General features: G+C 43.3%; 4 protein-coding genes across 12 annotated transcripts in view; all 4 read left to right on the forward strand.

Moving 5' to 3' along the window:
* The window catches only part of PRKAR2A (protein kinase cAMP-dependent type II regulatory subunit alpha), a 59,295-nt gene extending 45,023 nt beyond the window's left edge, over window positions 1-14,272 (forward strand). The window contains exons 6-11 of the mRNA XM_027713812.2: window positions 3,876-4,029; window positions 6,311-6,412; window positions 7,957-8,031; window positions 11,033-11,098; window positions 11,715-11,853; window positions 12,358-14,272. Coding sequence (XP_027569613.1) covers window positions 3,876-4,029; window positions 6,311-6,412; window positions 7,957-8,031; window positions 11,033-11,098; window positions 11,715-11,853; window positions 12,358-12,491 — 670 coding nt within the window. The 3' untranslated portion in view covers window positions 12,492-14,272. The remainder of the gene's footprint in view (window positions 1-3,875; window positions 4,030-6,310; window positions 6,413-7,956; window positions 8,032-11,032; window positions 11,099-11,714; window positions 11,854-12,357) is intronic.
* A 3,661-nt stretch (window positions 14,273-17,933) lies between these two features.
* On the forward strand, window positions 17,934-21,235 carry RPP14 (ribonuclease P/MRP subunit p14). The gene is made up of 5 exons (XM_027713836.2): window positions 17,934-18,022; window positions 18,116-18,200; window positions 18,997-19,073; window positions 19,673-19,751; window positions 20,359-21,235. The coding sequence occupies exons 1-5, from the start codon at window positions 17,934-17,936 to the stop codon at window positions 20,413-20,415; spliced, it is 387 nt and encodes a 128-aa protein (XP_027569637.1). The 3' UTR covers window positions 20,416-21,235.
* On the forward strand, window positions 20,439-21,913 carry HTD2 (hydroxyacyl-thioester dehydratase type 2). Its single transcript, XM_027713813.2, has one exon. It carries the CDS (start codon window positions 20,459-20,461, stop codon window positions 20,963-20,965), a length of 507 nt encoding a protein of 168 aa, XP_027569614.1. The 5' UTR covers window positions 20,439-20,458; the 3' UTR covers window positions 20,966-21,913.
* A 1,112-nt stretch (window positions 21,914-23,025) lies between these two features.
* The window catches only part of PXK (PX domain containing serine/threonine kinase like), a 35,059-nt gene continuing 32,147 nt past the window's right edge, over window positions 23,026-25,937 (forward strand). For all 9 annotated transcript variants that reach the window (XM_027713852.2, XM_027713853.2, XM_039383585.1 and 6 more), the window contains exon 1: window positions 23,026-23,240. In XM_027713852.2, the coding sequence (XP_027569653.1) occupies window positions 23,139-23,240 (102 nt within the window). In that variant the 5' untranslated portion in view covers window positions 23,026-23,138. The remainder of the gene's footprint in view (window positions 23,241-25,937) is intronic.

Raw genomic sequence — 25,937 nt, forward strand, 5'->3', positions numbered from 1 at the left:
TGCCTGTGATTTGTTCAGTTTAGTTTTTGTACCCCTCAGCATAGTACAGCTTAAAACCAGCCCTATTACATGCTGTCTCTAGACCAGGATATGTTTTTTTCTGAAGAAAGGAGGCATAAAAGCAGCAGAAGTAGCCATGTGGGAAGGGATAGATGATTGTTTTCAGGAAGGAGAATACAGGAAGTAAAAATCTATGGTAATGGTGACTGTTGAACAACCTGGACTTTGTCCAGTTAGTTTTGATCACTGACTTCAGAGAGACTTAGGGTTGCTTTGCCTCTGTTGGTCACGGTACCTGTAGAGTTTAAGGTGCCATTTTGCAATTTCTCGCATCAAGCAAATTCACATGATAATTTTGGGGATCACATATATATGCAACAGGCATATAATAGATATATGTGTGCATGCACATTTTGAGTATCTTTTACCCTTTTGGAAGAAATTCTGGCTAATGTTACTTTTAATCACCATATTTAAAGAAAAATTAAGGATATGGATTTATTTCCTGCTGCAAAACTGTAATATTAAACATAAAATTACTAAGTGATTTATAAATGTCTGTTGGAATACAGTCTTAGCAAACTGCTTTTTTGATGTGCTGTTATCTTGCTTATCACTGAAATAATGACACCATTAATATTGTATGAAATACTTTCAGAGCAGTTCTTCAAGACAATGTGTCCCCTTTTGAATTGTCATTTATGCTATGTTTAAGGAGTTTGTGAAAGAATTTCTAGGTTAGAAATGGTTTGTTTTGAATGATTCTTGTTTGTTTTAAGGACATTCCCCTCTCTGATTAGGGAAATTACTGAACATAGGGCTACCTCAAGTATATTGACCATATGCCCATTCTCCTGTCCTCTACCACACCATCCCATTAGCCTAAACCACTGCTCCATTTCCATACTCAGTTATGTCCCTCAACTGCTCTGCCTCAGTCCAATCCCATGTCTTTGGCTAGACAGGAAAAGTTCCTTCTCTTGCCACGTTCACTGGGGAGATCAAGCTGTCCCAGATAAGAGTAAGGTACTGCAGATCAGAACTTGTGGGAGCCAGAGCCACCAGCTCTACAAAGATGAGATTCCATGCAGAGCAGTGGTTCCTAATCATGAGGAAATTTAAACTCAGTTTGGGAGCCTCTCAAAAATGTTAGATACCATCAGCCTGTTTTAATTTGTTTCTATGTAAGGCTGTTATCCTGTTGGTTACTAAAAGCTCTGCTATGAGTTTTAACCTTAAATAAAGAAGTGGAATGGAACTTTATCTTAGATATTCAGATAAGTGCTTCTATGGTCTCTGTTCTACAGATGTAATGCTATTTCAAAACAGGTTTTTTCTATCGAGAGATAGTTGTGTTGGAAGTTTTCAGGTTTTTAAGTTTTTTGTTTTGTTTTACTTTCAAGTTAAATACACCAGTAACGTAAATATGTTGACAAAAATATGAGGCAGAAAGGCTGTACAGTGAGGAAAATTAAACTTGTTGTTATCTAGTGACACAGCATAGCAGCCTTTGCTGTGAAAACTAACTCAGCTGCAACTCTTTTTCACTATTCAGTTATTAGAAAAACTTCTACAGTTATAATTTTCTGTCCTTTCTCCCTTTCCAGTCCTCCTCCATCTCCCACCCTCTAATTTTTCATGCAAAAGAATAGGAGGACACTGGTCCTTTTGGAAAGCCACAGTCTTTCCACTTGTTTGCAAGTGGAAGTTCAAAGGACTCTGGCTCTTTCAAGGCATCAGTAGGCATGTCTTGTTACTCTGATATAAGTAATTAATGCCTGAATATCCTTGAGGATTAGTTTCTTTCTGTCTGAATGAACAGTGACTTTATGTTCTGGCACAGGCCTTTTTTTTCCCCAGAGTCTTCTGCTTGTGATGCTTCCTCACCAGATCTCTTGTGTCTGAGTGTCTTTAACTATGTACAGAGGGACAGGAAGGCAGGGCAGATGCAACCTGAGGATGCAGCAACTATTTAGGACCCTCTGCATGGAAGGAAGAGCTCAGAGGGATGTGTTCCATGGCTGAACATTTAGGATGCTCATTGCTGCTGAGAAGGCACCTGCTGAGTCTCTGCTGACTGAGCAGTCATCAGTCAGGAGGGGCAGCATTTGCCTCTGTTGTCTCTTGGAACAGACTGATCCACAATCTTGCTGAGGTGCCCTCTTCTGCTTTTCTGCTTTTTTTCTAACTTGGGGTTTTATATTTTTTCATGTCAGTACTTTTCCTTTGAGTCCTTGGGCCCGTAACGATTACCATCTCAACAATTACACTTCGCTCTGTTTTTATTCTTCTTATCTCGCAAGGTTTTAGCTCACGGGCTAAAATAACAGCTCAACAACAGTTTTCCCAATAAAACTGAACCAAGGTCACCCAGTGTTGCCTCACCAGTTTAGTTCTTGGGCCGCAGACAGCTGAATGCTTGGCTGAAGGTTATGTGCCTATAGCTATTTGGAAATAAATGGCATTAGTAAGTGACTTTCAGGCTGAGGGATGGGAAGAAGTTGTTGCTTTTGCTTAAGGTGTTCACAGATATCTCTTCTAGATCAAAAATACACCTCTGGAGATTGTTGCCTCTTGTGCCTCTCAGAAAATCATTAAATGGATATCAGAACTTACAAGAATTAGTGACACTTTCCATCCACACTAAACCTTTTCTGGTTTACTGTTAGTATGCTGCTGGGTTCCTACTCTGTCTCGTAGCTGTAAGCAGCAGCAGGTACAAAAAATGGCTGGTAAGGACGCTGTGCAATCTCATGTGCCTTCCTTCCCCACCTACTACCATTTCTGGTGATTCCTTTTCTTTTTTTCTTATGGGCCTAATGATGTTATGGGAGGTAATGCCATTCCTTTGGACAAAAATCTAAACTCCTCAGGAAAATTATATGTTTATTCAGCTGCTTAAAGCCAGGAAGGTGTTCCTTTGCTGCTTTTCTCCAGGGTGTATGTTCTGTGAAGTCTTGTAGGCCAGTGGCTAGTACCTGAATGATCTCTGGTGCCATAGCTAAGAATTAATCAAGCCTACTCAAACTATATTTTTATTGTTTAAAGCATGACAGTCCTGAGGGTGTTACAGGCACGTGTTTGGCTTTTAAATGGCTACCTTTCTATGCACAGCCTGTTTCTTCATAGGCAGTTGCTCTAGTGCAGTTTGATCCAGATTTGAGTCTTGAGCTTACTAGCTGGACCCAAACCTGCATCTTCATCAGAGTAGTCTTTTGATTCTCTGTAAATTCTGGGATACTGTTCCCTCAACTTCATTATAATGTAAGGAAGTGTGTTTCATGGAGAACAGGAGGCCTTTCCAATTTAAACAAGTTTCAGCTCAGTATGAACAAAGTACTTTGACATTTCATCTTGATCTGTTCAGAGATCCTGGTAGATGTCAGCAAGTTTAGAGCATCTTGAGGTTATGATATACATACCCCTAATCTGGAGTTGAGACAAACCCACAGTAGCAGTTGAGCAGTTTCCCAAAGGTCCTGCAGCAATGCTGTCACTGAGAAAACAGGCAGAGATGGGTCCAAGTCACTCTAAAGAGGCCTCACTGGGTAACACACATGCTGTGAATTGACACTGTTAAAGATGATGAAACTGCCTCTCACCCTGGCCAGAAGAGCAATGTCAAAATACTGTGCAGAAAAAACCAAGTCGATCCTGCCCATATCTATCAGGAGTGAAAAACTTCATTAAGAGAGAATTAGTGTGAAAATAGTGTAGATAGAAGCAGCTGAGAATCATGCAGTTGGAAAGCTCAATAAAGCATGTTCCATCTCACACAGCAATAAAAAGCCTATTTGTATAACAGCAAAAAGCTGTTTTTAAGATTTGTACTGGAATGTTGTCTAATAAAAAGTGTCTATTCCATTGTTTTGCAGGGGACTGTATGATATTGTTGTAGCAAAAGACAACCAGTCGCGCTGCGTGGGCCGCTACGATAATCATGGCAGCTTTGGGGAACTGGCATTGATGTACAACACTCCTAGAGCTGCCACCATCGTTGCCACAACAGAAGGAGCCCTTTGGGGACTGGTAAGGAAAGGAAGTTGCTTTCATAGGCGTAATATTTTAAACAGTAACTCACCGTGTCCAGAGCTTCTCTTGGTATGGCTCCTCTGCTCACAGCTATTTTATCATGATCTGTTATCTCCTGGCATGAGAGATCCATTGTGCAAATCTTTTTGGCTGCCTTTCTAGAACAACTTGTCTGTAAAAACTATATCACTAGTTCTATCTGTCCCTTTATGGTTTTGCATTTGCTATAATTGTAGCTTTTGTTAGGGGGGAAAAAACCCTGGTTTTGTTTTCATCCTGCAGAGGACAGTGGAGGCATGCACATTTTTTTAGGAGGGGGAAACAATGTCTAAATGACATTTTTGTTTTCCACTTACCTTCCTACCATTTTGTCTGCTTTAAGGGGAATGGGAAGGTGTTAAATATCTTCTTGAGAATGTTAGTAATTTGAAGAGGTCAGAAAACCACCTAAAGCTTTGTTTTCCTTCACAATAAACTGTCATCATGTTTCTGGTCCCTCTCTGTTACCTTGGAAGAGGTTCTCAGGTCAGCATGACCTATGAGATACCAAGCTAAATGATGGTGTTGCTTTGTCTCTAGCCCAGCAGTGTTGAATGTGAAGCTGTAGACATTAGTTTCCTTATTTAGTTCTTTTCTCTGTACTATTTGGATGGGGTTATTTTCACAGTGCTCTCTTACTCATCTGTGAGGGTTCACATAATAAGAGGATTGTGCGATCAACGGAGCCTTTGAAGCCACAAGTGTTGTGTGCTGTCTGTGTGCCCGGGCTCCTCGGCAACTATCGCTGGGGGTTGGCCTTGTGTTGTGACCTTGATTGTAGGACTGATATTCTCAAGCAAATGAATTCTGAATTTTTTATGCTTTTGCAATTCCCCTGACTGTTTCTGCACCTTTCTGCTTTTCAAAACACGAACATTTGATGACATTTCTACCAGTGAAGAATTTCTTTAAAAAAAAAATTAAAAATCCCTCATGCTTTACCATCTTTTGTTCTCCTTTGGATAACAATACCATCCTGCCTTTCATCTTTCACATCCTTCAGATTTATGTTCCACTAGTATCACCTCTGTCAGTCCTTGCTTCAAGTTACAAGTATTTGCAGCCTGCATCCCATAGAAATGTTCACTTCAAAATACCTCTTCACCTTAAAATGTTGTTGCTTAGGTATCAGCCAATGGTTTTGGGAAATGAGTTCTGGAGGAATGGCTCTCAGGGTACTGGATGTTTCTGCTAATTGTGGCTTTTTTTTTTTGGGGGAGGTAACATTTTCCTAACCAAATTGGTACTCTTTTCATCCTACTTTTTGGTTTTGATTTTTCCACTTATGGCCTTATCCTGTGCAAGGCAAACTCTGCAGCTCTGGCTCTGCTCATCATCCAGCGCTGATCCCAAGTGGTAGCAGAGACACCTGGTGGGCAGGTGCCTTTCCCTTTCGCCTGGACGTGCCGCTCAGTTTCAGCTCTCCTAGGGCCTTTCCCATCGGTGCTTGCCGGTGTCCAAGTCCATCTTTCCCGTGCGGGAAAGGATCGCGTTGTTCCCGCCGGGACGCGGGGCTCGGCCGGGCCCGCAGCGCCGCCCAGTGGCCTTGGAGCGCAGCGCGGGGGCCGGCGGGGCTGGGCTGGGAGGGGGGAGATTGCCCCAAATTTGGGCTCCAAAACCACGCCGAACAGTTTTTCCTTATGGAACACACGGACAGGTGGCAGTTAGGAAGTGGTCCTTGTAAAAGCTGGCTCTCGGATCCGAGAAGGTGGAGGAGTGAACAAGCCTGCTGCTGTTCCATGTTCTGTTCCTGATCTGTTTGAGAGCAGTGTAAATCTCCGACTTACTTTTGAAATCTGTGGCTCAAGTAGAGAAGAATCCAATTTACACTTAGTCCTGTAGTTGCCTTAAGTCTTAGAAATTCCAGTTTCCACTGCCGTCAGCAGAAAGAGCAAAACTTGGTTGTATGCAGAAGCATGAAAGATATTCACAAACAGGCAAAGAAAACCTCAAAACTCAACCCTGAAAAACAGTACAAGATAGACCAAAAACTGAATTCCTGAATGCTTATCTGAGGAGAATCAGATCGTACAGCTCCCTGTTTTTCAATTTGTTATTCCCAGAAGTGCTTTCAGAGGAGCTGTTGCAGTCACTGTTGTGGTGGATATGGTATCATTTTAACAGCTGGTTTCTCAACCCCAGCGTTTGCTGTAAATACTAGTTCATGTTTGTCAGTTCTTTAAACAGGGAACATTTAAGTGAAGAGAAATAATGTATTTCTCTGTGCTGTTTCTTGCAGGATCGAGTGACATTCAGAAGAATTATACTGAAAAATAACGCAAAGAAGAGGAAGACGTATGAATTATTTATTGAGTCTGTGCCCCTTCTTAAATCCTTGGAGGTAAAGCTTCTCAGAGACATCTACATCAAATTCTTGCATTAGCAATAGCTCCACAGACATTGTTTCTGCTGTGTCAGAAATCTGTGTTATTTTTGCTTAGAACAAAATATTAAGAGCCGCTTTGGTATCACATTTACTACACAACTTAATTTGCACTGTTGAAGTTGTACATTGCTTTTTTTTTTCAGACCCTTTATTCACAGTAAGCAAGTTGCTGATTTTTATCTAGCTGGGAACACAATGACAGGTGTTACATTGGTGTGTGTGGGGCATAACTTCAGGAACAATGTGCCAATTGTCACTTCTGTTGACTCAACCTGTATCTTCAGAGGGCTCTTTCAACTGACCAACCTGCTTTGACATTAGTATGTGTCTGTCCTTGCCTTACATCATAATTTAGCTTTTCTTTGTGTTCTCATGATAAAAAAATCTTTCTCATGATTTATCTTTAGTATTTGAGAAAAACTCTTTATGCCTTTGGGAGAAGATTACAAAATTGCCAAGTATCATTAGGTGTGAATAACAACCTCTAATACATGTGATTTTGGACATATACTGTAGCTGTGGAAGGGGTAAATTACACAACACCTTCTTCCTCAGTGCCTGGCTTAAACTGGTTCCATCAGTGTGCCTTTTTTTTGAGAACAGAAGTGACTCAAATATTTAAAGATACAGAAAAATAACTCATTAGCACTAGGATGGCTTTTTGCATGACACATTGCAGTTGAATCATGCGTGGACCAGATTTTGATTTCTCAAACATAGGCAAGATTAAGGTGCATTTGGGGAATGAATGGATTGATTACAACTGAATCATCTGTTGAATTTTAACAGCAGGGTTTTCTTCCTTTCTTGGTATTTTTTTTTATGCTGCTCTGAAGCAATAAAATTGTTTTGTGGGGTTTTAGATGGGCTGTGGGAAACACAGGAGATAATTGTAGCTGTTCTCTTTCCCCTTCCTGATTATGAAGACTCAGGCTGTTCTGTGGCATGTCAGATAGGGTCTCCTGCCCTTGCTGCTGGGCATCCTGGCTGCAGTGCCTGCTCATGCTTCACAGCCCTTGTCCTTTTCATATTCCCTTCCTTGCCACTCTAGGAATGAGTTTTGGGACAAACCCCACCCCCTACATATTCAACTATAAAGTCATTAAAATGTTTTGAAATGATATTGCTAGTGTAAGGTAGTAAGTTTATGACATTTTTCTGAGTGCTTTCTTCAAATTTCAACTGAATATTTAAGGAAGTGATTTCCCCTCCTCCCTGCCTTATTGCTCTAAACGGGCAAATCAGTTAATTTTTAACTTTGCAGGTAAGGAAAGCACAGGGATGGGACATTAGACAATTTTCTTTCCCTGTTGATTATGGTATCTTGTGAACTGTGTTGCAGTACTATGACCATGTCATTTTGGGGCTATATTTATAAATTGTGTGTTTGTGTGTCTAGTGAATACCTCTTCATTTCAGGAGAGACCACAGAGATTCAGGAGAGTTCACAGACATGAGCTATAATTGATTTTTGTTTCTAATTTTCCTCTTTGTTCCAGGCATCAGAGCGAATGAAGATAGTGGATGTTATAGGAGAGAAAGTGTACCAAGATGGGGAACGTATCATTTCTCAGGTACTTGAACTCTAAACTTCTCTTTATCATTCTCCTTTCTCTGCTTCTTTTTTTTTTGTGTGTGGAATTGACTTATAGAATCTTATTATTTGGACCAACTTGGCACTTATTCTTTAATACTTCCAATTTATTTAATCACTTCTTGAATGTTTGGGGAATGGACAGTATGTATTTTGCTGCAAATTTATTCTACCACTTTAGCTTCTGGGTATTTCTTCTCTTACCTGTGTTTTCTAAATGGTCTTTGCAAGGTTTCAAGGGGAGTGTGCCTTCAGAAGCTGAAATTAAATCTCTGCCTATGCAGTTTCCCATGAAAGCCCCCAGCTAGACTTTTCCTAGGCCCCTATGACCAGATCAAAAAAGGAATCACAAGCATGTAGTTAAGGCATCTCTAATGCCTAGGTCTGACTGAACAACAGAAACAAACAATTCAATACATGTTGGACCCAACCCAGTTTACTATTCTAAGAACTATCAGGGTTAACTAAAACCACTGTTCTTCCTGATGCTTTTAGAAAGAGTATTTCAGTGGTGTGGTCTGGCTCAGTTGACAGCCTTTGGTGGTTGGTGTATGTTTTGTCTGCTGCAGCAGATCAAGGCTGGAGTGGTGGAACATGAAGCTGGATGAACTCAAGCTAAAGCTGTGTGATTTTTTTTTTTTATTTTTTTTTTGGCTGTGACACAAATAACTTTTTGGAACACTGTTACTGATGAAACAATGGGATTTTGTGTCAAGTTTAGCTTGGGGTTGCTGTGTTGCAAAAGTGCTGCAGTTCAAGTAGAAGTGAATTCAGAAAAGTCCTTGGCTTACCTGCAATTGCAGGTTTTTGGTTACAACCATTGTTCTTGTTTTATAAACAGAATATGACTCCTTGATAATGTCTTGAATAATTAATCTTAATTACTTGCAATGTCAGATAAGTGGATGCAGGAAACTTTAGTTTGCTGATAAGCAAATACTGTCAAATTACTTCTCTCCAAAAATACCCTGTTTTGTAAGTTGAAACTCTTGTTGCTTAAGACTCTGAGAAGACTGAATTCTCAGCAAAATCAGAGCTTATAAATAAGTCTCAAAACTGGGAACTCACACCATCAGTGATCCAATTACACAGTTGGTTTTAATCTTTTGTAATAACTGAATTAAGGACAAGGATGTAATTATCCTTAAAAGGAGGATTAATAGTCTGAATAGGTCTGGTGGTACACTGCTAGAGCTGATGGAATTCTAAGCTTGGGAAAGATATGGTAACTCTTACATTGCAGCAGTTGCATCAATTCCACGAACACCTTTCCTCCTTTTCTCTTGTGAATAATTTTATATTTTAATTACCCTTCTAGAATTTGGCCCTTCAGTTAAGGGCAGTAAGCTTTAAAGCACTTCAAAATTGTTAGTAGTGTTACGAGGATGTCTCCCACTCAGTTTATTTCCATTCTGTTAGAAAAAGTATTATTTAAGTACTTACTCTTTCAGAAGTGTGCTGGGAGTATTAGCTCATGTTGTGATAGATGGCAATGGTGAATGAAAAGCTTTGCACTGGATGACTTATGACCACCTCCAGGAAGCTCAGCTAAAGGCCTAATTTATTCTGTAACTCTGTTTAAATCTTGCATCATTTTCTTCCAGCCCATGTTTCATACTCTGGTTGTAACTATCTCCCTCCATTCTTCCCATCACATTCATCATCTCCTTGCCCACTTGACTTAATGTCAGATTTATCTCTCTTATTTCAGGTTTTTTTGCTGAGCTGCTCCCATTCCCTTATCAGTTCTTTTTCCAGCCTCTGTCTCCCTGAAGCCTTTAGTCCCTTTGCTTGTGATTTATAGCAGGAGGCATGTGCTGGGTCTCTGCTCTGACTTCCAGCCCTATGCCAAACCCACAGGGGCTGATACAGAGAGGGAAAGTCCTCTCTGTCACAGATGAAACTTTGAAATTAAGTGCTGGCAAAGCTCTCCAGAGCAGATGTAAACTGGGATCTGCTGAAGGTTTGCAATGGGGTGGGGATTGAGAGATGTGAAGAAGGTTCTAGAAACTCTCACAGAATTGCAGAATGATTGAGGTCGGAAGGGACCTCTGGAAGTCACCTTGTCCAAACCCCCCTGTTCAGCCAGGACCACGGAGAGCCTGTTGCCCAGGGCTGTGTTCAGATCACTTTTGAATATCCCAAAGAACAGAGTTCAGTACCTTTCTGGGTGTGCTTGGTCACTCACAGTGCTTTCTTCATAGAAACAGCTGGATTGGACTAAATCACAGTTCTTTAATTCACACCCAGTCATTCAACAGCACCTTGTGGTATCTTTCTAGAACTTGATATAAAATGGCTATCAGTTTTTATTTTCTCCCACTTGCCCCTATGTGACTGATTTTCCTTTAATGACATGATGCTGAGTGCTTTATTCCTTACCATTCTCACTACCTCTATGGAGCCATTGCATCATTCCTCATGTAGATGGGTTGCATTGTGGACTTGCCTTTCTGTAAACTATCCTCCTCTTCCTTTCTATGTTTGTGCTCCTCAAATGCAGCTATTCTGGGTTCTTCTGTCTCCTGCTATTTTACCGTGAATTGACTGAGCTCATACTTAGTTTAATGGATCTTTTTTCCTGCTGACATCTAGAAACACAGTCACTAAATTGGTGTTTTATTAAAATTTGCCTATAGAAATTCTAGGCTCTGCTTAGTTTCACAACTGGCTACTTCTGTCAAGAGCAGAAGGTTTGCACTTTCGTGATTTTGCTTTATATCATCAATCTCCTTTGTGTTTCCCTTTCCTCCTGCCCTCTCACTGGATGACATGCACTAATAGTTACTTTCTTGTGGGTTCCTCTAATGTATTATCCAACCGGTCACCTTTTAATGTTAGGAATCTGAATGTTTGTCAATTCTAGCAGATTTCTGCACAAGGCCTAGTTCAAAGTGAATGAGTTAATACCCTTTATACATACTTTCAAGTATGTATAAGTCAAGTAAAAAATAATTTATTTTACCTTTTCCTCTTCACAGGGCGATAAAGCAGATTGTTTTTACATTGTAGAATCTGGTGAAGTAAAAATCTTGATTAAAAGCAAGGTGAGTGCAAATTGAGTGATTAGGGTTTAGGTCAATCCCTTATTCTATTGATTAATACAAGAGATATGAAAAAGCCTACCCTGACTTATTTTAATATATTATTTTGTGATGTTTATCATCATTACTCATGTGATGACGGTTGTAAATTCCCATACCTGAAGTTAGTTTACTCAAGTAGAAAAGTCTTTTGCTTCTGTCTGCTGCTCTGCAAACTAACCTGATATACTCTCCCTGGCCTTAAGGGTGGAGATGAAACTTTTCTTTTGTCATTACAGAAAACTGTAGCTTAGAAAAAGTGAGGTCTGTTATCTCTAGTGACATACTGGATGTTGGCATTTAAAGCAGCCTTGGGGAACAGCTTGTGGAAGATGATAAAGGCTGTGTTAGATTGATTTAACAGTAAATACCTGCCAGTCTCAACACTTATGGGCTGGCACATGCTCTTCTTATCATGGTGTTGAGGTGTTTGACCAGCACAGACCATGACTTGGGAATCTCCAGGTTAAAGCCCCTAAACCAATGAGCTGTTGCATGTGTGTAAGGTATGTTGGGGTGAACTGCAGCCTTGCACAAGGACAGAACTGTGTGCAAATAATGAAACTGCACTGTTTGACAGACTATGACGAGTAAAGAAGCTAACCAAGAAGTGGAGATTGCCCGGTGTCACAGAGGGCAGTATTTTGGAGAGCTTGCACTTGTTACCAACAAACCCAGAGCAGCCTCTGCCTATGCTGTTGGGGAGGTCAAATGTTTAGGTAAGCAGATGTTCTGTGTTTCTAGTTACCCTTTTCTGGTCTTTGCTTGTCTCATGGAGCATGCCTGAGTGAGCAGCTATTCAAAACCAGCAACCTTTTGCTAACTGGCAGTCAGACACCAGAAGGCAGGGGCAGGGGCTGGAGCAGGGCTCCCATGGAAGTCAGAGAAGCACCTCTGCTTCCTTATGGCAGATTCTCTATTTTCTGCGTGAGTTGTGTGTACTCTCTGAAGGGCATTGGCTTCTTGTGTACAGCTTGTTTGTCACACATACCCTTCAGGTGATCTTTTAATGCCAGTGTGGGATGTATTTTGCTTCTGTATTTGTCCTCGAGGTCAGGTTTGTATTTCATTAATCTTGTTTCTACAAATAACAGTACAGAGGGAAATCAGAGACATGATTTCTGTTTCTGACCTGAGTGGGTTGGACTGGAGGTCTGTTCTGAGTTTAAAAACCTGATTGGTGTGTGGTGTCCTTTTTGACAAATGATCGTGTTCCTTTGCAGTCATGGATGTGCAAGCATTTGAGCGGTTGCTTGGACCCTGCATGGACATTATGAAGAGGAATATAACGCATTATGAGGAGCAACTGGTGGCAATGTTTGGCTCTAGCATGGACCTGTTGGATCCAGGGAATTAGGCACAGGGTACCTCAATGCCTTCTTAGTTCAAGACACAGAAAAGCCTCCTATCAGCAACACAACTCACAAGGACAACGGACACTATGGAACAGTTACTGCTGCTGTTTTCTTGGGCATTTTAGAAACCATAAACAAGTCTCAGCACAGATGGATTGCTCACTCCCTGCCTCCACTTTGCTGCTGATACTTCATTATTAGACCTAGATTAAAGATGATTCTAACCCTATGTTCACTTACTTGGTTCAGAATGGCATCTGTCCAACAGTTCAAGTGCCTGATATGAAACCCAAAGTGTGCAAGATATAGAAGCCTCCTTCCTTCTGAGTGTTACTGTTGGGATAAATTTTCCAATCAGATTCTGTAGTGGGAGGTTGCCTGTTCTGCAGAGGCAGCCTGTGGAATACAGGCCTTTCATGGACTTATTACCTTCATCTGATGCTTTCCTTACACAATGTCAAATTTGCTTTTAATTGTAGCATCTGGGTTTGAAGTTAAAATATCAATGGAGCCAGTGAATAAGATGGCACTGAAATTTCTGTCCACCTGCTGAAAGTGGCAGGTACTAAATAGCTCTTTAAACCAAGTAAACCGAGCTGGGGACATAGGAGAGTCTGCTTAGCAACCAGATGCAGAAAATGAAGCATTACTATACTTTAAGTGTTTTCTGAGCAGCAAAGAAAATTGTTTTACTCTATGCTGCCCAAAAAAGTGCAGTGGTTCAGATCAAATGGCCTGAAAGTGTCATAATTGTCATCTCCCCAAACTTGCTCCTTGTTCCTGACACTGAGTACATTTTATGGTGGTGAGATCACAACGTATGACCTTCTCTTGCTTACAGAGATCCTTTATACTGCTAGATTTCCCAGGGCACAGTTGTTGACTGGGTCAGTTTTAAAGCTTTTTAAGGAGGTGAATGTTTTGTAATTTAAATGAAGACTACTTCTGTACTTGTTTACAGGAGCTTCCCCCAGTCCTAACATTTCACAGTATTCTAACTTCATTAGACACTTGGTTGCTTCCAAATACCACATTGATTTGCTAAACTTTTCAAAAGTTGGCAACATTTGACTTTGTAAAGCAAATGTCTTTGCTAACTACGCAGTTGGTGTGTTTGAGGAGTCTTTTTGGTCTAGGTGATAACTAAGCTAATCATGTTTATCTAAAATACCTGTTAAATTTGCAGCATTTATTAGGTAGATTCTTGTTTCTATAGCTTTAATGACCTTAATTGGCATATGGCTGAGATTTTATCAGAGTATTATCTAAATAAGAATCAGACCATAAGAAGGACATTTTTATGGTGTACAAACAGAATATTTATATTAAGACATTGATTTTGGAGGTAATAAATCTAGTGACCCTTTGAATTTGCATTCTTCCGCAGCTCATGCAAAACGTACTGGTGTTTTATGGGGTTATAAAATTTTAATTGTGAATGCTAGTGTAACAAAACCTGCTCTTTTTATTCATGGCCATGTGAGCAAGAATGGAAGGATGCTAATCTTGAATTCCTGCTTTTAGTTATCACAGTGGATGTTTCTCTGAGGCACGAGATGCTTAGCAGCAACTCTAAGTTGATTTCTGGACACTTCCCCGCCCCCCCCAATGGATTTTCCTCCCATTTCCTGCAATATGAGCAAGATGGAAAGTTGATCAATTTGAATGGCTGTTGTCCAGTTACTGTAATTTCAGTCATATTTTTATATAATGCAAATGATTTGTAATGGACACCACTGATCTCGGTGTTTCCATATTATTAAAGTCCTGGTTGTGATGTCTAGTGGCTGTTCTAACTGCATGTATTTTAGAACAGTGAATTTCCCTTGCTTTCCTCGGCTGTTTCTTTGTCATAAATTACAGCCAAAGAAGCAGCAGGTACTTCTCATTCATGCTTCCAAGGTTTAACACCAAAGACAAAAATAATTCTTTTGATTACAGAATTAAAAAGCAAACAAAAGCCCTAAGAAACTCAGAACAAACAAACAAAAAAAATCCCAAGAAGAGATGAAAAAAACTCACTCATCAGGTTCTTGCAATGATAACAGATTTAACTTTTAGACACTTTGGGGTCCATGACAGGAGTCTTTCTGAAGCTAGCTCGTGACTGTCCTGTGAACCAGACATAAACCGGTCTCTGAACCAGCGTGAGTTTCTGTGCTGCCTAAACTGTCATGTGAACTAAATAGAAAATTGCTGTGAATAATCACCAGCTGGCCTTTGTTGCTCCCAGGCAGAATATCCTCTCCTTTATCCAAAGGAGCCTGGCAGGTTGGGCTGCCTTACAGATGGATTCTGGTTCTTACAGCCTTTGGTTCTCTTGCAGGACAAGACTGTAACCTCAGCACAGGCAAACATGGGCAGTTGTTTTGAAGCTTAACCAAAAACCAGGCAAACCAGATGTTAGATTCTTGAGATATTTCTGCCTGGAAGGGAGGATTTGATGGCTTCTAGAAGTCAAAGGAAAAGATGAGAATATAAAATCAGAAAATTGGGATCCCATGTGAGCAAGAACAAGTGTTTGAAGTTTTGCTTTTCTCTGGGCTCCCTGGAGCAAAGGCATAGTGGGCAATGCTATCCTGCACCCAGGGTCTGTGCAGCAGCATTCCATGGTGTAGAAAGGCAGCTGACCTTGAGCTGAAAGAGAATGAGCTAAGAAAGCTGAATCCATTTAAGAGCTATAATGTGCAATATGCCTGATTAGTTTGGTGTGGTTTAACCAACCTGTTCTGTACAGTTTTGGAGCATGAAGATGGTGTGATACTCAATATTGGCAGGAATCTGGTTAGAGCACCAGCAGTGAGCAAAGATGGAAGGTGCAGGGAGTAAGTGGAGCATCTGTTTGTGACCATCTGCCCCATCCTGCTCCATGAGCTGAGCTGTATCTCAGCTCATTCCTTTTCACTTTGACTGTTCATCGCAGTTGTTGTAGAGAACAAGCCCAGGTGTTTTGTTACCGCTCAGTGTTCAGTAAATCTGCCATGGAGTCTCTGAAATTGGCACTAGAGAGAGATCTAGTTTTTAATAAAAGAACTCAGCAGCAAAGTGGGCACAGAGGATCATGTCTTCGAGACCCAGAGGAAGACAAGTCTCTTGTTTGTGATCCCCTGCTTGTGATTGTGGTGAAGTCAGTGAGAGGAGCTTTCAGTGGTCAAAAATCCTGGCATATGGTATTTCTGTCTAATGTCACAGCACAGGTTTCAAAATGTAAAAGAACAACAAAGGGCAAAAGTGCTCTATTTTTAGAAACAAAAGTGCAAAACTTAAAACTTTAAAATAAAACTTTAAAAACAAAGTGCAATTTTGCACAGAGGGTAACAAAACCCGAAATCCCTTTGAATGTCACTTCCATTCTTTCTTTTTTGTTGGCTGAAAGCAAACTCTTGTTCTCGACATGTATTTGTAAACTAGTCTTGCCAAAATACAAACACGTCGGGTTTTTTCACTCCAGATAATTTTTGTTGTTATGGTTATTGCTGATAATTTTAACTTTTTTCAAACCATATATTTTATTTCAAGGGGCCTTCCCTGTGGATTTCCTCCTGGAGCTCTGCAGCACTCCACTGCTATTTCAAGAGGCAAGAGAAAGTCACTAACCTCACAGGAGACACTCAGCTTAGCTGGCTGGAGCTAATAATGCGCTACTAATTTTCCTCTGTGGGGCAGGAGGGGAATTGAATTCTGCATAAAGTTGCTACCTCAAGGCTCCAAGTGCTTTTAAAGGTCTTTCACTTGGGAAAATTTAATAAGACAGTTCTTAAAATTGGTCTGTTCTTTTGAGTTAAATGGTTTTTTAATTATTCATTGAGGGACCCTTACTTTAATTCATTTTACTTTTAGTACTTGATTCTCAAAGGATGAACAGCTGCGAAGTTTGGTTCTTGCACTGTAGTGTTGAACATGAAAGAAAAATATCTGCCATATAAAAACATATGGTTTTAACAAGTTAAACCACTCTGGGGTTCAGCTTCACTTTTGGTTAATAAAAAACTGACCTGTTGTGTCCAGCCTTCCTGTACAGTCCTGTGTGTGCTTGTTATTGACTCACTGCAGCTGACACAGCCCCAGCCTTACAGCAGCTCCCTGGATGCACTTGGGGTGGCTCAGGTCCTGTAGCTCCTGTTGCCAGAGCCTCATGGAGAGCAGCACTCGCCCTACTGCAATAACCAAAAGAGATTTATACAGCACCTGACCTCCAAGTTTTGCTGTTTGGCGATAAAATTTTACTAATCTTAAAAGTAATACCAACTTCTGTAGGTATTATTGTCGGTCCCAATAAAACTGGCTGCTCTGATTAAGTCTTGCCAAATTATCATAGAACTGATTTATTGAGCATTGCAGTAACTGGTTCTTGGTTTCCACAAGAAACATTATATTCCTGAGGGTCTCTTATTGGCCTGCACTTACATGTACTGAATTTTACAGCTGCCTTTTATTTAACCTAACTAACAACCTGAAAATTACTTTGGTACATGTGAAATAATACTTGCTTTTGCTGAAGTATTTTTTTCTGAATGTCTGGTGTTTTATGTACAGTTTTTAAGTGAGTCTGGGAGTGGAGTTCAGGTGGATTGTGGTGCTAAACATGAGAAAGCTCTGCTGGAATAGCACAGGACCTTTGCACAGACTGAGCAGTGTGATGGCAGAGGCAACTGGTGTCCTTTGAGTTGGGCCATGACTCAAACATCAGATCAGGCTATTGCAGTGTTATCCTGCTGCCGCTGATACCAATTCCTAGGTAAACCTTTTTGTAAAAGAAGGAGGACCTTGTGAAGTTCTTTTGCCGGGGCTAATGTTTCATCATTTCGGCGGAGCAGAGATACTTCTATCCTTTCTGCTGTTTCTCTCCCGAGGATATAGTTCACACCAGTTTTTAGATCAGGTACAAGGTACTGAAATTGTGTTATTTTACCTTCTCAAGTAGGTGTTGATCTGCCAGCCTCGTGCTGTGCACTTCTCAAATCTATTTCAGCTGCGTGTACTGCAAAACAAGAGGCTGGGATAACACAGTGCCCTCAGTGTTTGTGACCTGTCACGGTGCCAGGCATCACCTTCACCGGGACCACGCTGCCTCGGGAACTGCATCGCGACCACCACACTTGTTTGAAGGGGAAGCGAAGGAGCATCTCTGCGTGCCGCTCTCCCAACAGCGTGTTTGTGGCGCAGCGCTCAATATTTGCCTTTCCGAAGCGAAAACCTCGCGTGTAGCACTTGGAAACACCATCTGTTCCCTCAGCTTCCCCGAGGTGCATGTCAGACCCGACGCTGCCCATCTGCAGGGCTGCGCTTGGGTGTCCCCCCTCGGTGGGGCCGCGGCCGCGCCGCGCGGTTACCATGGCGACGCTGACCACGCGCGGCCGCCGTACAGAAGGGGCGGGCGCGCGGCCCCGCGCCGCCATTGGCCGGTCGGAGGCGCGCGCCGGGGGGGCGGGGTCGGGCGGGCCATGGCGGCGCGCGCGGAGCCGCCGCCGGCCGCGTTCGAGCGGCGCGTGCTGCGGAGCGCGGCCCGGCACCACTATCTGCGCGTGCGCCTGTGAGCCCCCCCGCCCACCCCCCGAGACCCCCCGACCGCCCCCGGACCCCCCTCAAACCCCCCTCAGACCCCTCTCTGCTCTGTTTCCCGCAGGGAGCTGCCCGACGGCGGGGCCCGGCCGAACGCCGCGCAGTTCAAGCAGTTGGTGGTGTCGGCGCTGAGGGAGCTGCACGGAGAGGTGGGACCGGGATCGGGATCGGGATTGGGGTCGGGGTCCGTCTCTCGGCGGCGGCTCCGGGCCGGGAGAGCCTTGGGGGAGCGGCCGGTTGCCTGCCCTTTGTCCCCCGGCACAGCAGAGCAGTGTCCGAGCGGAGGGCACGGGCCGAGGGGCAGGCGAGGAGGGAGAAGTGTCCTCGGTTTGCTGCTCCCGTAACCGGACCTGCTCCCCAGCCCACGTTATAATTGCTCCCGGTGGTGCTGGGCTGCACGTCTCAGTTTAGTGTCCGTGGTGGAGTGGCTCCAGTCATCCCTGGAAGTTCTCAAGGCCAGGCTGGATGGGGGCTTTGGACACGTTGGTCTAGTGGAAGGTGTCCATGCCCGTGGCAGGGGGTTGGAACGAGATGGTCTTTAAGGTCCCTTCCAACTCAAACCATTCTTTTATATCTGGTTTTTAGAATTTGAAGTATTGATGCTTTTGCTATAGGGAGGCTTTAGAGTGAGAACTATATGTAGGGAAAAGCTTTGTGGATGGGAAATCCACACTACTGTTCTTGCTCTGTTTACAGTATTGCTGGGTAACTTTAATCAGGTCACATCACTTGTGGGTCCATGTTTTTCCAGCTGTAATGTGGAAATAAGTGGCTTCTAGCTAAAGAACTCTGAGAGAAAAGGTGCTGTTTATTTGTAACTGAAATATTCCTTTGAGATTTGAGTTTAACTATAACATGATGTCACATGCTGGGAGTGAAATCACTTGCTTATAACCCACTATAAGAGAATAGAATGGAACTTATTAAATAACATTTTTTTCATAGGTTGGAGCAGCTTTGCCTGTTGATGTCTTAACATATGAGGAAAAAACTCTGTCTGCCATATTAAGAGTTATTAGCAGGTAAGGTGCAGTCGGTACACACTTCTGATACTGCTATGAAAATATTTTTTGTAAGAAAGCCAGAAGTTCTAAACTAAGAATAGTCTTTGAAGAATTAACCCTAACTTGCAGATATTTACGATCAGCATGCAGAAAGTAATTACTAAGGCTTGGTAACTTCTTGCATCAATGTTATTCCTGCTTTAAACCTGAATGGTTTAAATGGTTTAAGACAGGAACTAAGCACCGTTGAAATGTGTGGCTTTAGATCTCTTTCTACAGTAAAAGATCAGAATGGTTACTGTAAATAGTGAAGACAACTGCAGGTGATTTAGGGGCAGAAGGAGCTTAAATGCACAGAGAGCACAAGAACTGGTAAAGTGATCTTGAAGAGGTTACATTACATATCTGTGTGTGAAAGACAAGAGACTGCAGCCACTGCAATACCCCTTCAGGACATAGTGTTGCTACTAGAACTTATTGGTGAATTTACCTGCTGTTAAACTCAATTAAGATGTCATTACTCTTAGTGTAATGTTATTTTTATTTAAGATGTTTATGTTGCAGGAAAACTGATAAAATGAAATTTTAATAGTATATTTTATTTTTGTTTTACTAAGTGGCCTTGTCAAGCTGTGGAGTGCTCTAACCTTGCTGGGCTTCTACCAGAACAGGAGGTGTGCCTTCCGGGTGCTGCAGGTAAAGCCCTGCAGGGCTTGGTGCTTCCCCCAGATGTCAGTTCTGGCTCTAAACTTGGCTGTCTGTCTGAGCATGCTGTCTCTTCACAGAGAGGTGGCCTAGATGCAAAAATGCCTTGGTTTGGGAGTGAAATGCGTTTAAGTGCAGGTGTGTGGGCCTGTGTTTGAGCAGTTCTCACCTTATAATGAATCTTGTAAAATGTGATGGTAGAGGCTGTCTCATTACTTTATGGTTTCAGTCCCCTGACAAGTCCCGATGTCATTAATGCACCTGCAAGAAAATAATTTCTGGCAGGTTTTGTTTATTGTCCACATCTTGGTCCTGTCTTTTATTTCCTCTGCCCCATTTCTTCCCTTTCTAATAATCACTGTTGACAGACCTTACAAACATGCACTTCCAGAGCTTATTTTTTTCTAGAGGATGCTGCTTAATAAAAGGAATTCTGAGAATTCTTTGTCTCTGAAGCCATGGCTGGACAAAAATCTGCCAGGGCATAGCTTTCATGTAAAAGGAAAATTTAGGTATTTTCACATTTGAGTGCATTTGATGGTGATTTTTTTTCAAGGCTTTAGTTTGTTCTTGTTTGTTTTTTCTTTCCCCGAAACAGACATCTCCATTTCTTCTCGCATTATCTGGCAACAGCAGAGAACTAGTCCTAGACTGAATGCGGTTGTTGGTTTGGTTGTACGAAGCAGAAGTTTCTGGAGATGTTGCAGCCCTTCAGGCGAGGAATTTCTGGAGGAATGTTCCGACGAAGAGCCTTGACAAAGCTAACGTTTATCAACTCACTGCTTGGACATCCAGTACTTCAAAGTTTACACATAAAAGTTGGAGACAAAGCTGAACTTACCAAAGCTTTTACACAGAATGATGTTGTTACTTTTTCCTACTTAACAGGTGACACAAATCCTTTGCATTTAAATGAAGAGTTTGCAAAGAAGTCTAGGTTTGGGAGAACTGTTGTACATGGAGTTCTGATCAATGGACTTATTTCTGCAGTTCTAGGTACTAAAATGCCTGGTCAAGGGTGTATATTTCTCTCCCAGGAGATCCGGTTTCCAGCTCCTTTGTATATTGGTGAAGAAGTCACAGCTGCAGCAGAAGTGAAACGGCTGAAGGGTTCTATTGCACACATTTCAGTATCATGTCAGGTCAGAGAAAGTGGGAAGACTGTTATGGAAGGGATGGTGAAAGTCATGGTGCCGGACAGTTAGAGCTGTTCAGCCTGTGCTACTTTACTGTAAAGGCCAGAAATTCTTGGTTTTGATTTTGTCTTTTTACGTGACATCACTCAATCCAGTAAATTTGCAACAAAAAATGCTTGAAAGACAGTGTACAAACTTAATCCTGATAGAGCTGCATTAAGCTTAAAACTTTTCATTTTCCTCTATGTATTGTCAAAGTGAAACCAGCAGAACTACGTACTTACTGTGACAAAAGAGGAAAAGTGGCTTAGACAAGCCATTGCTCTGCTACAGTGGGAATTCTGGAGTGGCTGAGGCTGTTCTTTCTGGCAAAATCACAGTCCACACCAGCAAAGTTCAGTTAAAACTTGTTCCTTTTGTACAAAGCAGTTGTATTGCCAACAAGCTCCAGGGGAGGGGACAATGCTGCATTTAACAAGTGGGACAGAAGTGGAGGTACTGACACACGTGTACTGCAGGATGTGTTGTAATCTGCATGACTCCTGTGGGTGTTTCCTCTGAAATTTGCCTCCCAGAAGCAGAGTGAAGGAGCCTTTAAAAAAAAATATTGTCACAACTTGTGCTTACTGTATTTGTGCTCCTGAGGGCAAGACAAGCAGGGACATATGAGTTGAGTACTAACTGTATGGCTTCTCTCTGCTTGCTTGTCTGTGTGAACATGTATTCCTCCTTGCCCACTGAAAGGACCTTGTTAAAATAGGCTTTTGGTAAATTCATTACCAGCATAAGATCATTATACACTAAGAGACTTCTTTCAGGAATGATCAATGCCATCAGGAAGAAGGCCTTCAGTTGGTGGCTTATAATTTTCTGGCAAAGCATCTGTTATCCTTTCTATCTTCTGTGCAGCAGAAATGCATTTGAAACTTTCCTTGACTGCAAATAACCTCAGAAGTTGTTTGCTGTGAAAAGAGAGTTTGTCCTCAACCTGTAATGAAAATTACTGGTAAAACAGGTGCACTGCCTGAGTGTGCTGCACTCTAACCTCAGGTGTTAGTCACACTGGAGCAGAGGGAGGGGTAACATTTAAGGTGTTTGACTCCATGCCCTCTGTTTCCAAAGCCTGGTGTTTGGCCTCTTCACAACCTGGAAGCAGTAGTTAGAGAGAGCTTTCCTTATCTCTTGTTTGTAGGAGCTGCTTCACTTCCCGTTTCCTTCTGCCTCGGGTCACTGTCTGTCACTGGCTTGTGCTGTGTAAAACACTTTCCCAAAGCAGGCATACTCCTTTCTCTGTTTCTTATTCACCTTCCTCTCCAGGTGGGAAGTTGATGTGTTAATATCTGTTAAAAAAAATGAATCAAATCTGTGCCTGACCTCCTGGATCATGGCACAAGGAGTAGTTTGGGGAGTCAGGATTGCTGTTCCAGCCTGAGATTCAGCTAATGAACCACACCACACAGCCCCTTTTCCTCTCAACAGGGAGCTGCAAGACAAGTGTACAAAAAACTCCAGCTCTGTGGTCTTACTTACAACATCTTAAGTGAAAGTAATTCCTGTGTATGGTGTAAAAAGACAAAAGGAAATGCAGACAAGTGTCCAACTTGTAGGTTCCCAAGTGCTACGTAGTACTGAAATAGAAAGTTTTTTATGCTTCTGCAATGAAAGCCAGGTTGTGGAACTCAGTTGAACAACTTTAAATGTCTTCTGAAAAAAACCAAACCCAAACACTAAAATCTAGAAATTGAGTAGGAGTTACTGGATGCTATTTGATTATTTTGTGATCTTTTAACCACAAAAAACCACCCCAAGAGGTAAAGAGCAGCAAGTGCACCAGCCTTCTTCTGTTGTCCTCTGGGAGGGCCAGCAGTGTCTCGGGGTTGCTGCCTTACATGCCACTACCACTGCCGTCGGTGCCACCGGAGCACCGGGCGTGGAAGGCTTGGGCGGCGGGACGGCCACCTGCGCTCTGGCCCCCGCTCCTTCCCCTTTATTGCTCCCGGGGACGAACCTCCCCGTGTCCCCCATCCCGCCGCCTCCCGGCGCGGGACCGGGATTCGAACCCGTGGCGCCCCCGGGGGGGGGGGGACGCGGCGCCCCCTGGCGGCGTGCGGGGGCAGCGGCGTGCGGCGGCGCTAAGGCCCCGCGGCGGCGGCGGCGCTGCCGTGTTGACAGCGGCGGCCGCGCCGGGAGCAGCCCCGGGAAGCGGGTTGGCGGCGCCGGTTCTCCCGCTCCCCACTCCGCTATGGCCTTCATGGAGAAGCCGCCGGCCGGCAAGGTGCTGCTGGACGACACGGTGCCGCTGACAGCGCAGATCGAGGCGAGCCAGAGCCTGCACTCGCACACGGTGAGCGGGGCAGGCCGGGCCGCGGGGGGCGGCGGGAGCGGCGGGCGCGGGGGGAGGGAGCGGGGGGAGCCGGCAACGGGGGGCGCTGGGGGGTGCCCGGGGTGTGCGGGGCCGGGCCGGGGCACGGGGACAGCGGGGCCGGGAGGGGGCCTGCGCTGAGCCCGCAGCAGCGGGGCCGGGGGTGGCGGAGGCGGGGGGGGCGCCGGGGCAGTGCGGGGCGGGCTGCGGGCGGGGGGGAGCGGTGCGGGAGGCGGCGGCGGGGCCGCTACCCCCGGGAGCGGGTTGGAGCGCCCGGGAAGCCCTCGGTGGGATGCGGCGGTGCCGCCGCCGCCGCCTGGATACGGGGATCGTTGGGCTCGTTCGCCCCCGCCGTGTGCGCGGGGTTCCCGTGGGCAGCCGGGCACAGCCCCGGGGGCACCGCTGGGGCTCTGCGGGCGCGGCCGGTGCGGGGCTGGGGCTGTCTCGTGTCCCCCCCGAGCGAGGCCCTGTGAGTGGCTGTAATTCCTGCTTTTCTCAGGGTGTTGGCAGCCCTTGGAGCGGAGATGGGCTCTCGTTGCCTCATTTCAGTATCTGCGATGAAGTTACACATGAACGGGCTGCATTTGCCTGCGGGTCCTGCCGTGTCACTCAGGCTGTGAAGCTGCAGAGACCCCGCAGCCCCAGCCCCGCTTCTTTGTTGTGGGGAGCAGTGACACTCAGCAGAACAAGCCCTGCTGTCACTTGGGTGTCACAGGTTAATTATGGGATGCCAGGGATGTATGCACACTGTGTCCCTAAGAACTGCACTGTCTTTGAGTGTGCAGTAATAGTCCAAATTTCATAATGTCCTGTTTGCAGTTATTTTCCACTTTAAAAACCAGGTTTCCTTGTGGTATGACCAAGCAGTACTGTGAATCAGAGAGAGGGAGCTGGCTGTCATTTGTGGTTCCTGCTTTGGCTGAGAGCAGGGATGCTGGGCTGGAAAGAAGGCCAGAGATACCTCAGAGCGGGTACACCAGTGGGAAGTGTGCTTTACATGGACAGAGGGTATTTCTTCTGCCCCTTACACAGCTCAGATCCCTGCATTGTGGATCTCTTCCTGGTTCCCTGCATCTGGTGCATACCCTTAACCTGAATGACAATAATTGTAGGTTCACCACAGGATGTACAACTACCTGTAGACTGCCTTATTAAATACTCTTCCTATAAATAACCTGCACTTAAGAAGTGGGATTTTTTTTGTGTGAGGAACTCTCATTTGCCAATGTTCCAGTCTTCTCTAAACAGAAGATACCTATGAGAAATGGTCTGGAAGGTCTTGTGAATCTAGCAGGCTATGGCTCTCAGTTGTTGCAACTTCTCTTCTTAAATCTCCTGGCAAGCGTGATACTTTTTACCTGTTTCAATAGCTGAGGGGTGCATGTGCCAAGTCCTATGAGAAGTTGTGTAACTCCTAATACCCCCCAGTTGGCAGAGCAGATTAAGTTTCATTGGTAACTTGTTTCCAACATGCCTTATTATACTTTTTTGCTACTGCAAATGACAATAGCTTTTTGTGTTCTTTCCTTTGGCTTGCATGATTTTGGTTAAAAAACAAAAAGTCACGAAATTCTTTCAGAATGAGTACTTTTCCAATCCAGACTCCGTGTGTGTTGTCTTGTCTGAGGGAGTGTGATAGCAAATGTTGCTCCCCCCGTCTTTCATCTCTCTATTCTGTTACTAACGGATGTTCAGGGAAAATTCTCTATTGATTTGTTCTGATCTTTCATTAATACCAGAATGCTGGAGCACTCTGCTTTTGGATTTAAAATCTGTCTCTAAGATACATCTATTAGTAATTGTTTGTTTTACTGCAGAAGCCCTGTTGATAGTTGAAAGATGGCTTGAAGTGTGTGTAGCACAGATGGTTTATATAGAGCCAGTGTGGGATAACAAAATACAGGAAGCCATTAACAGAGGCTTGGTTTCTTATTTGATGTAAATCGACTATTTTGTCATTTTGGATGCTACATCTTATGTCCCTAGTGTCTGAATAGTTTGTTTATTGGTGGGTGATGCTGTCCCTGATTTGAACTTTCCTAGTTTATAATAAGCCACACAAATAAACCCTTGTATCTGAAGAGGTGTGTAAATGAAGCCCCTCTAAGAAATAAGGGCTGAAGTGCTTTTGTGGGGTGTTAAAGACTGCATTTTACTTTGTTAAATTATAGTTAGAAGAAAGTAGGTTGTCATTAACTGAATGCTTTTTAGGTTTGTTTCTCATCCCACCTCAATGCAGTATCTTCAAAAGATGTACATCTGTACAGTCCTTAATTCCAAACTACTGTTTGGAGAACTAGCTTTTCACGTGGTAGACTTGTTCTAAAGCTGAAATACAAAGGCAGCCATAAATAAATTTTCTGTTCTTTTGTCAGCAGTTTGTATTAAGATTTTATAATGCTGTTTAGTGTTGCGAGAGTTGTTTTAAACTTGCATTTGTATTTTTTTCCTGTAGGTCATACCTTATAAAAGCACTCATATGAAGACAGCTTAGGCCAAGGTTAGGTGTAACTTTAACACAGCAACTGAACTAATAATTATGTAAACCTTCTGTGGATGCTGAAAATAGACAGTCTTCTGAAAAACCAAATAAGGAAGAGGTAAAGAATTTCAGGAAAAGCTCTGTAGACATGGTGAAATATCACACAGAAGACCAAAGCTTGTGTCAAGTGAATAGTT

Source organism: Pipra filicauda, unplaced genomic scaffold, assembly GCF_003945595.2.
Source record: "Pipra filicauda isolate LSUMZ 115617 unplaced genomic scaffold, ASM394559v2 scaffold318_size846807_pilon, whole genome shotgun sequence".
Taxonomy (NCBI): Eukaryota; Metazoa; Chordata; class Aves; order Passeriformes; family Pipridae; genus Pipra; species Pipra filicauda.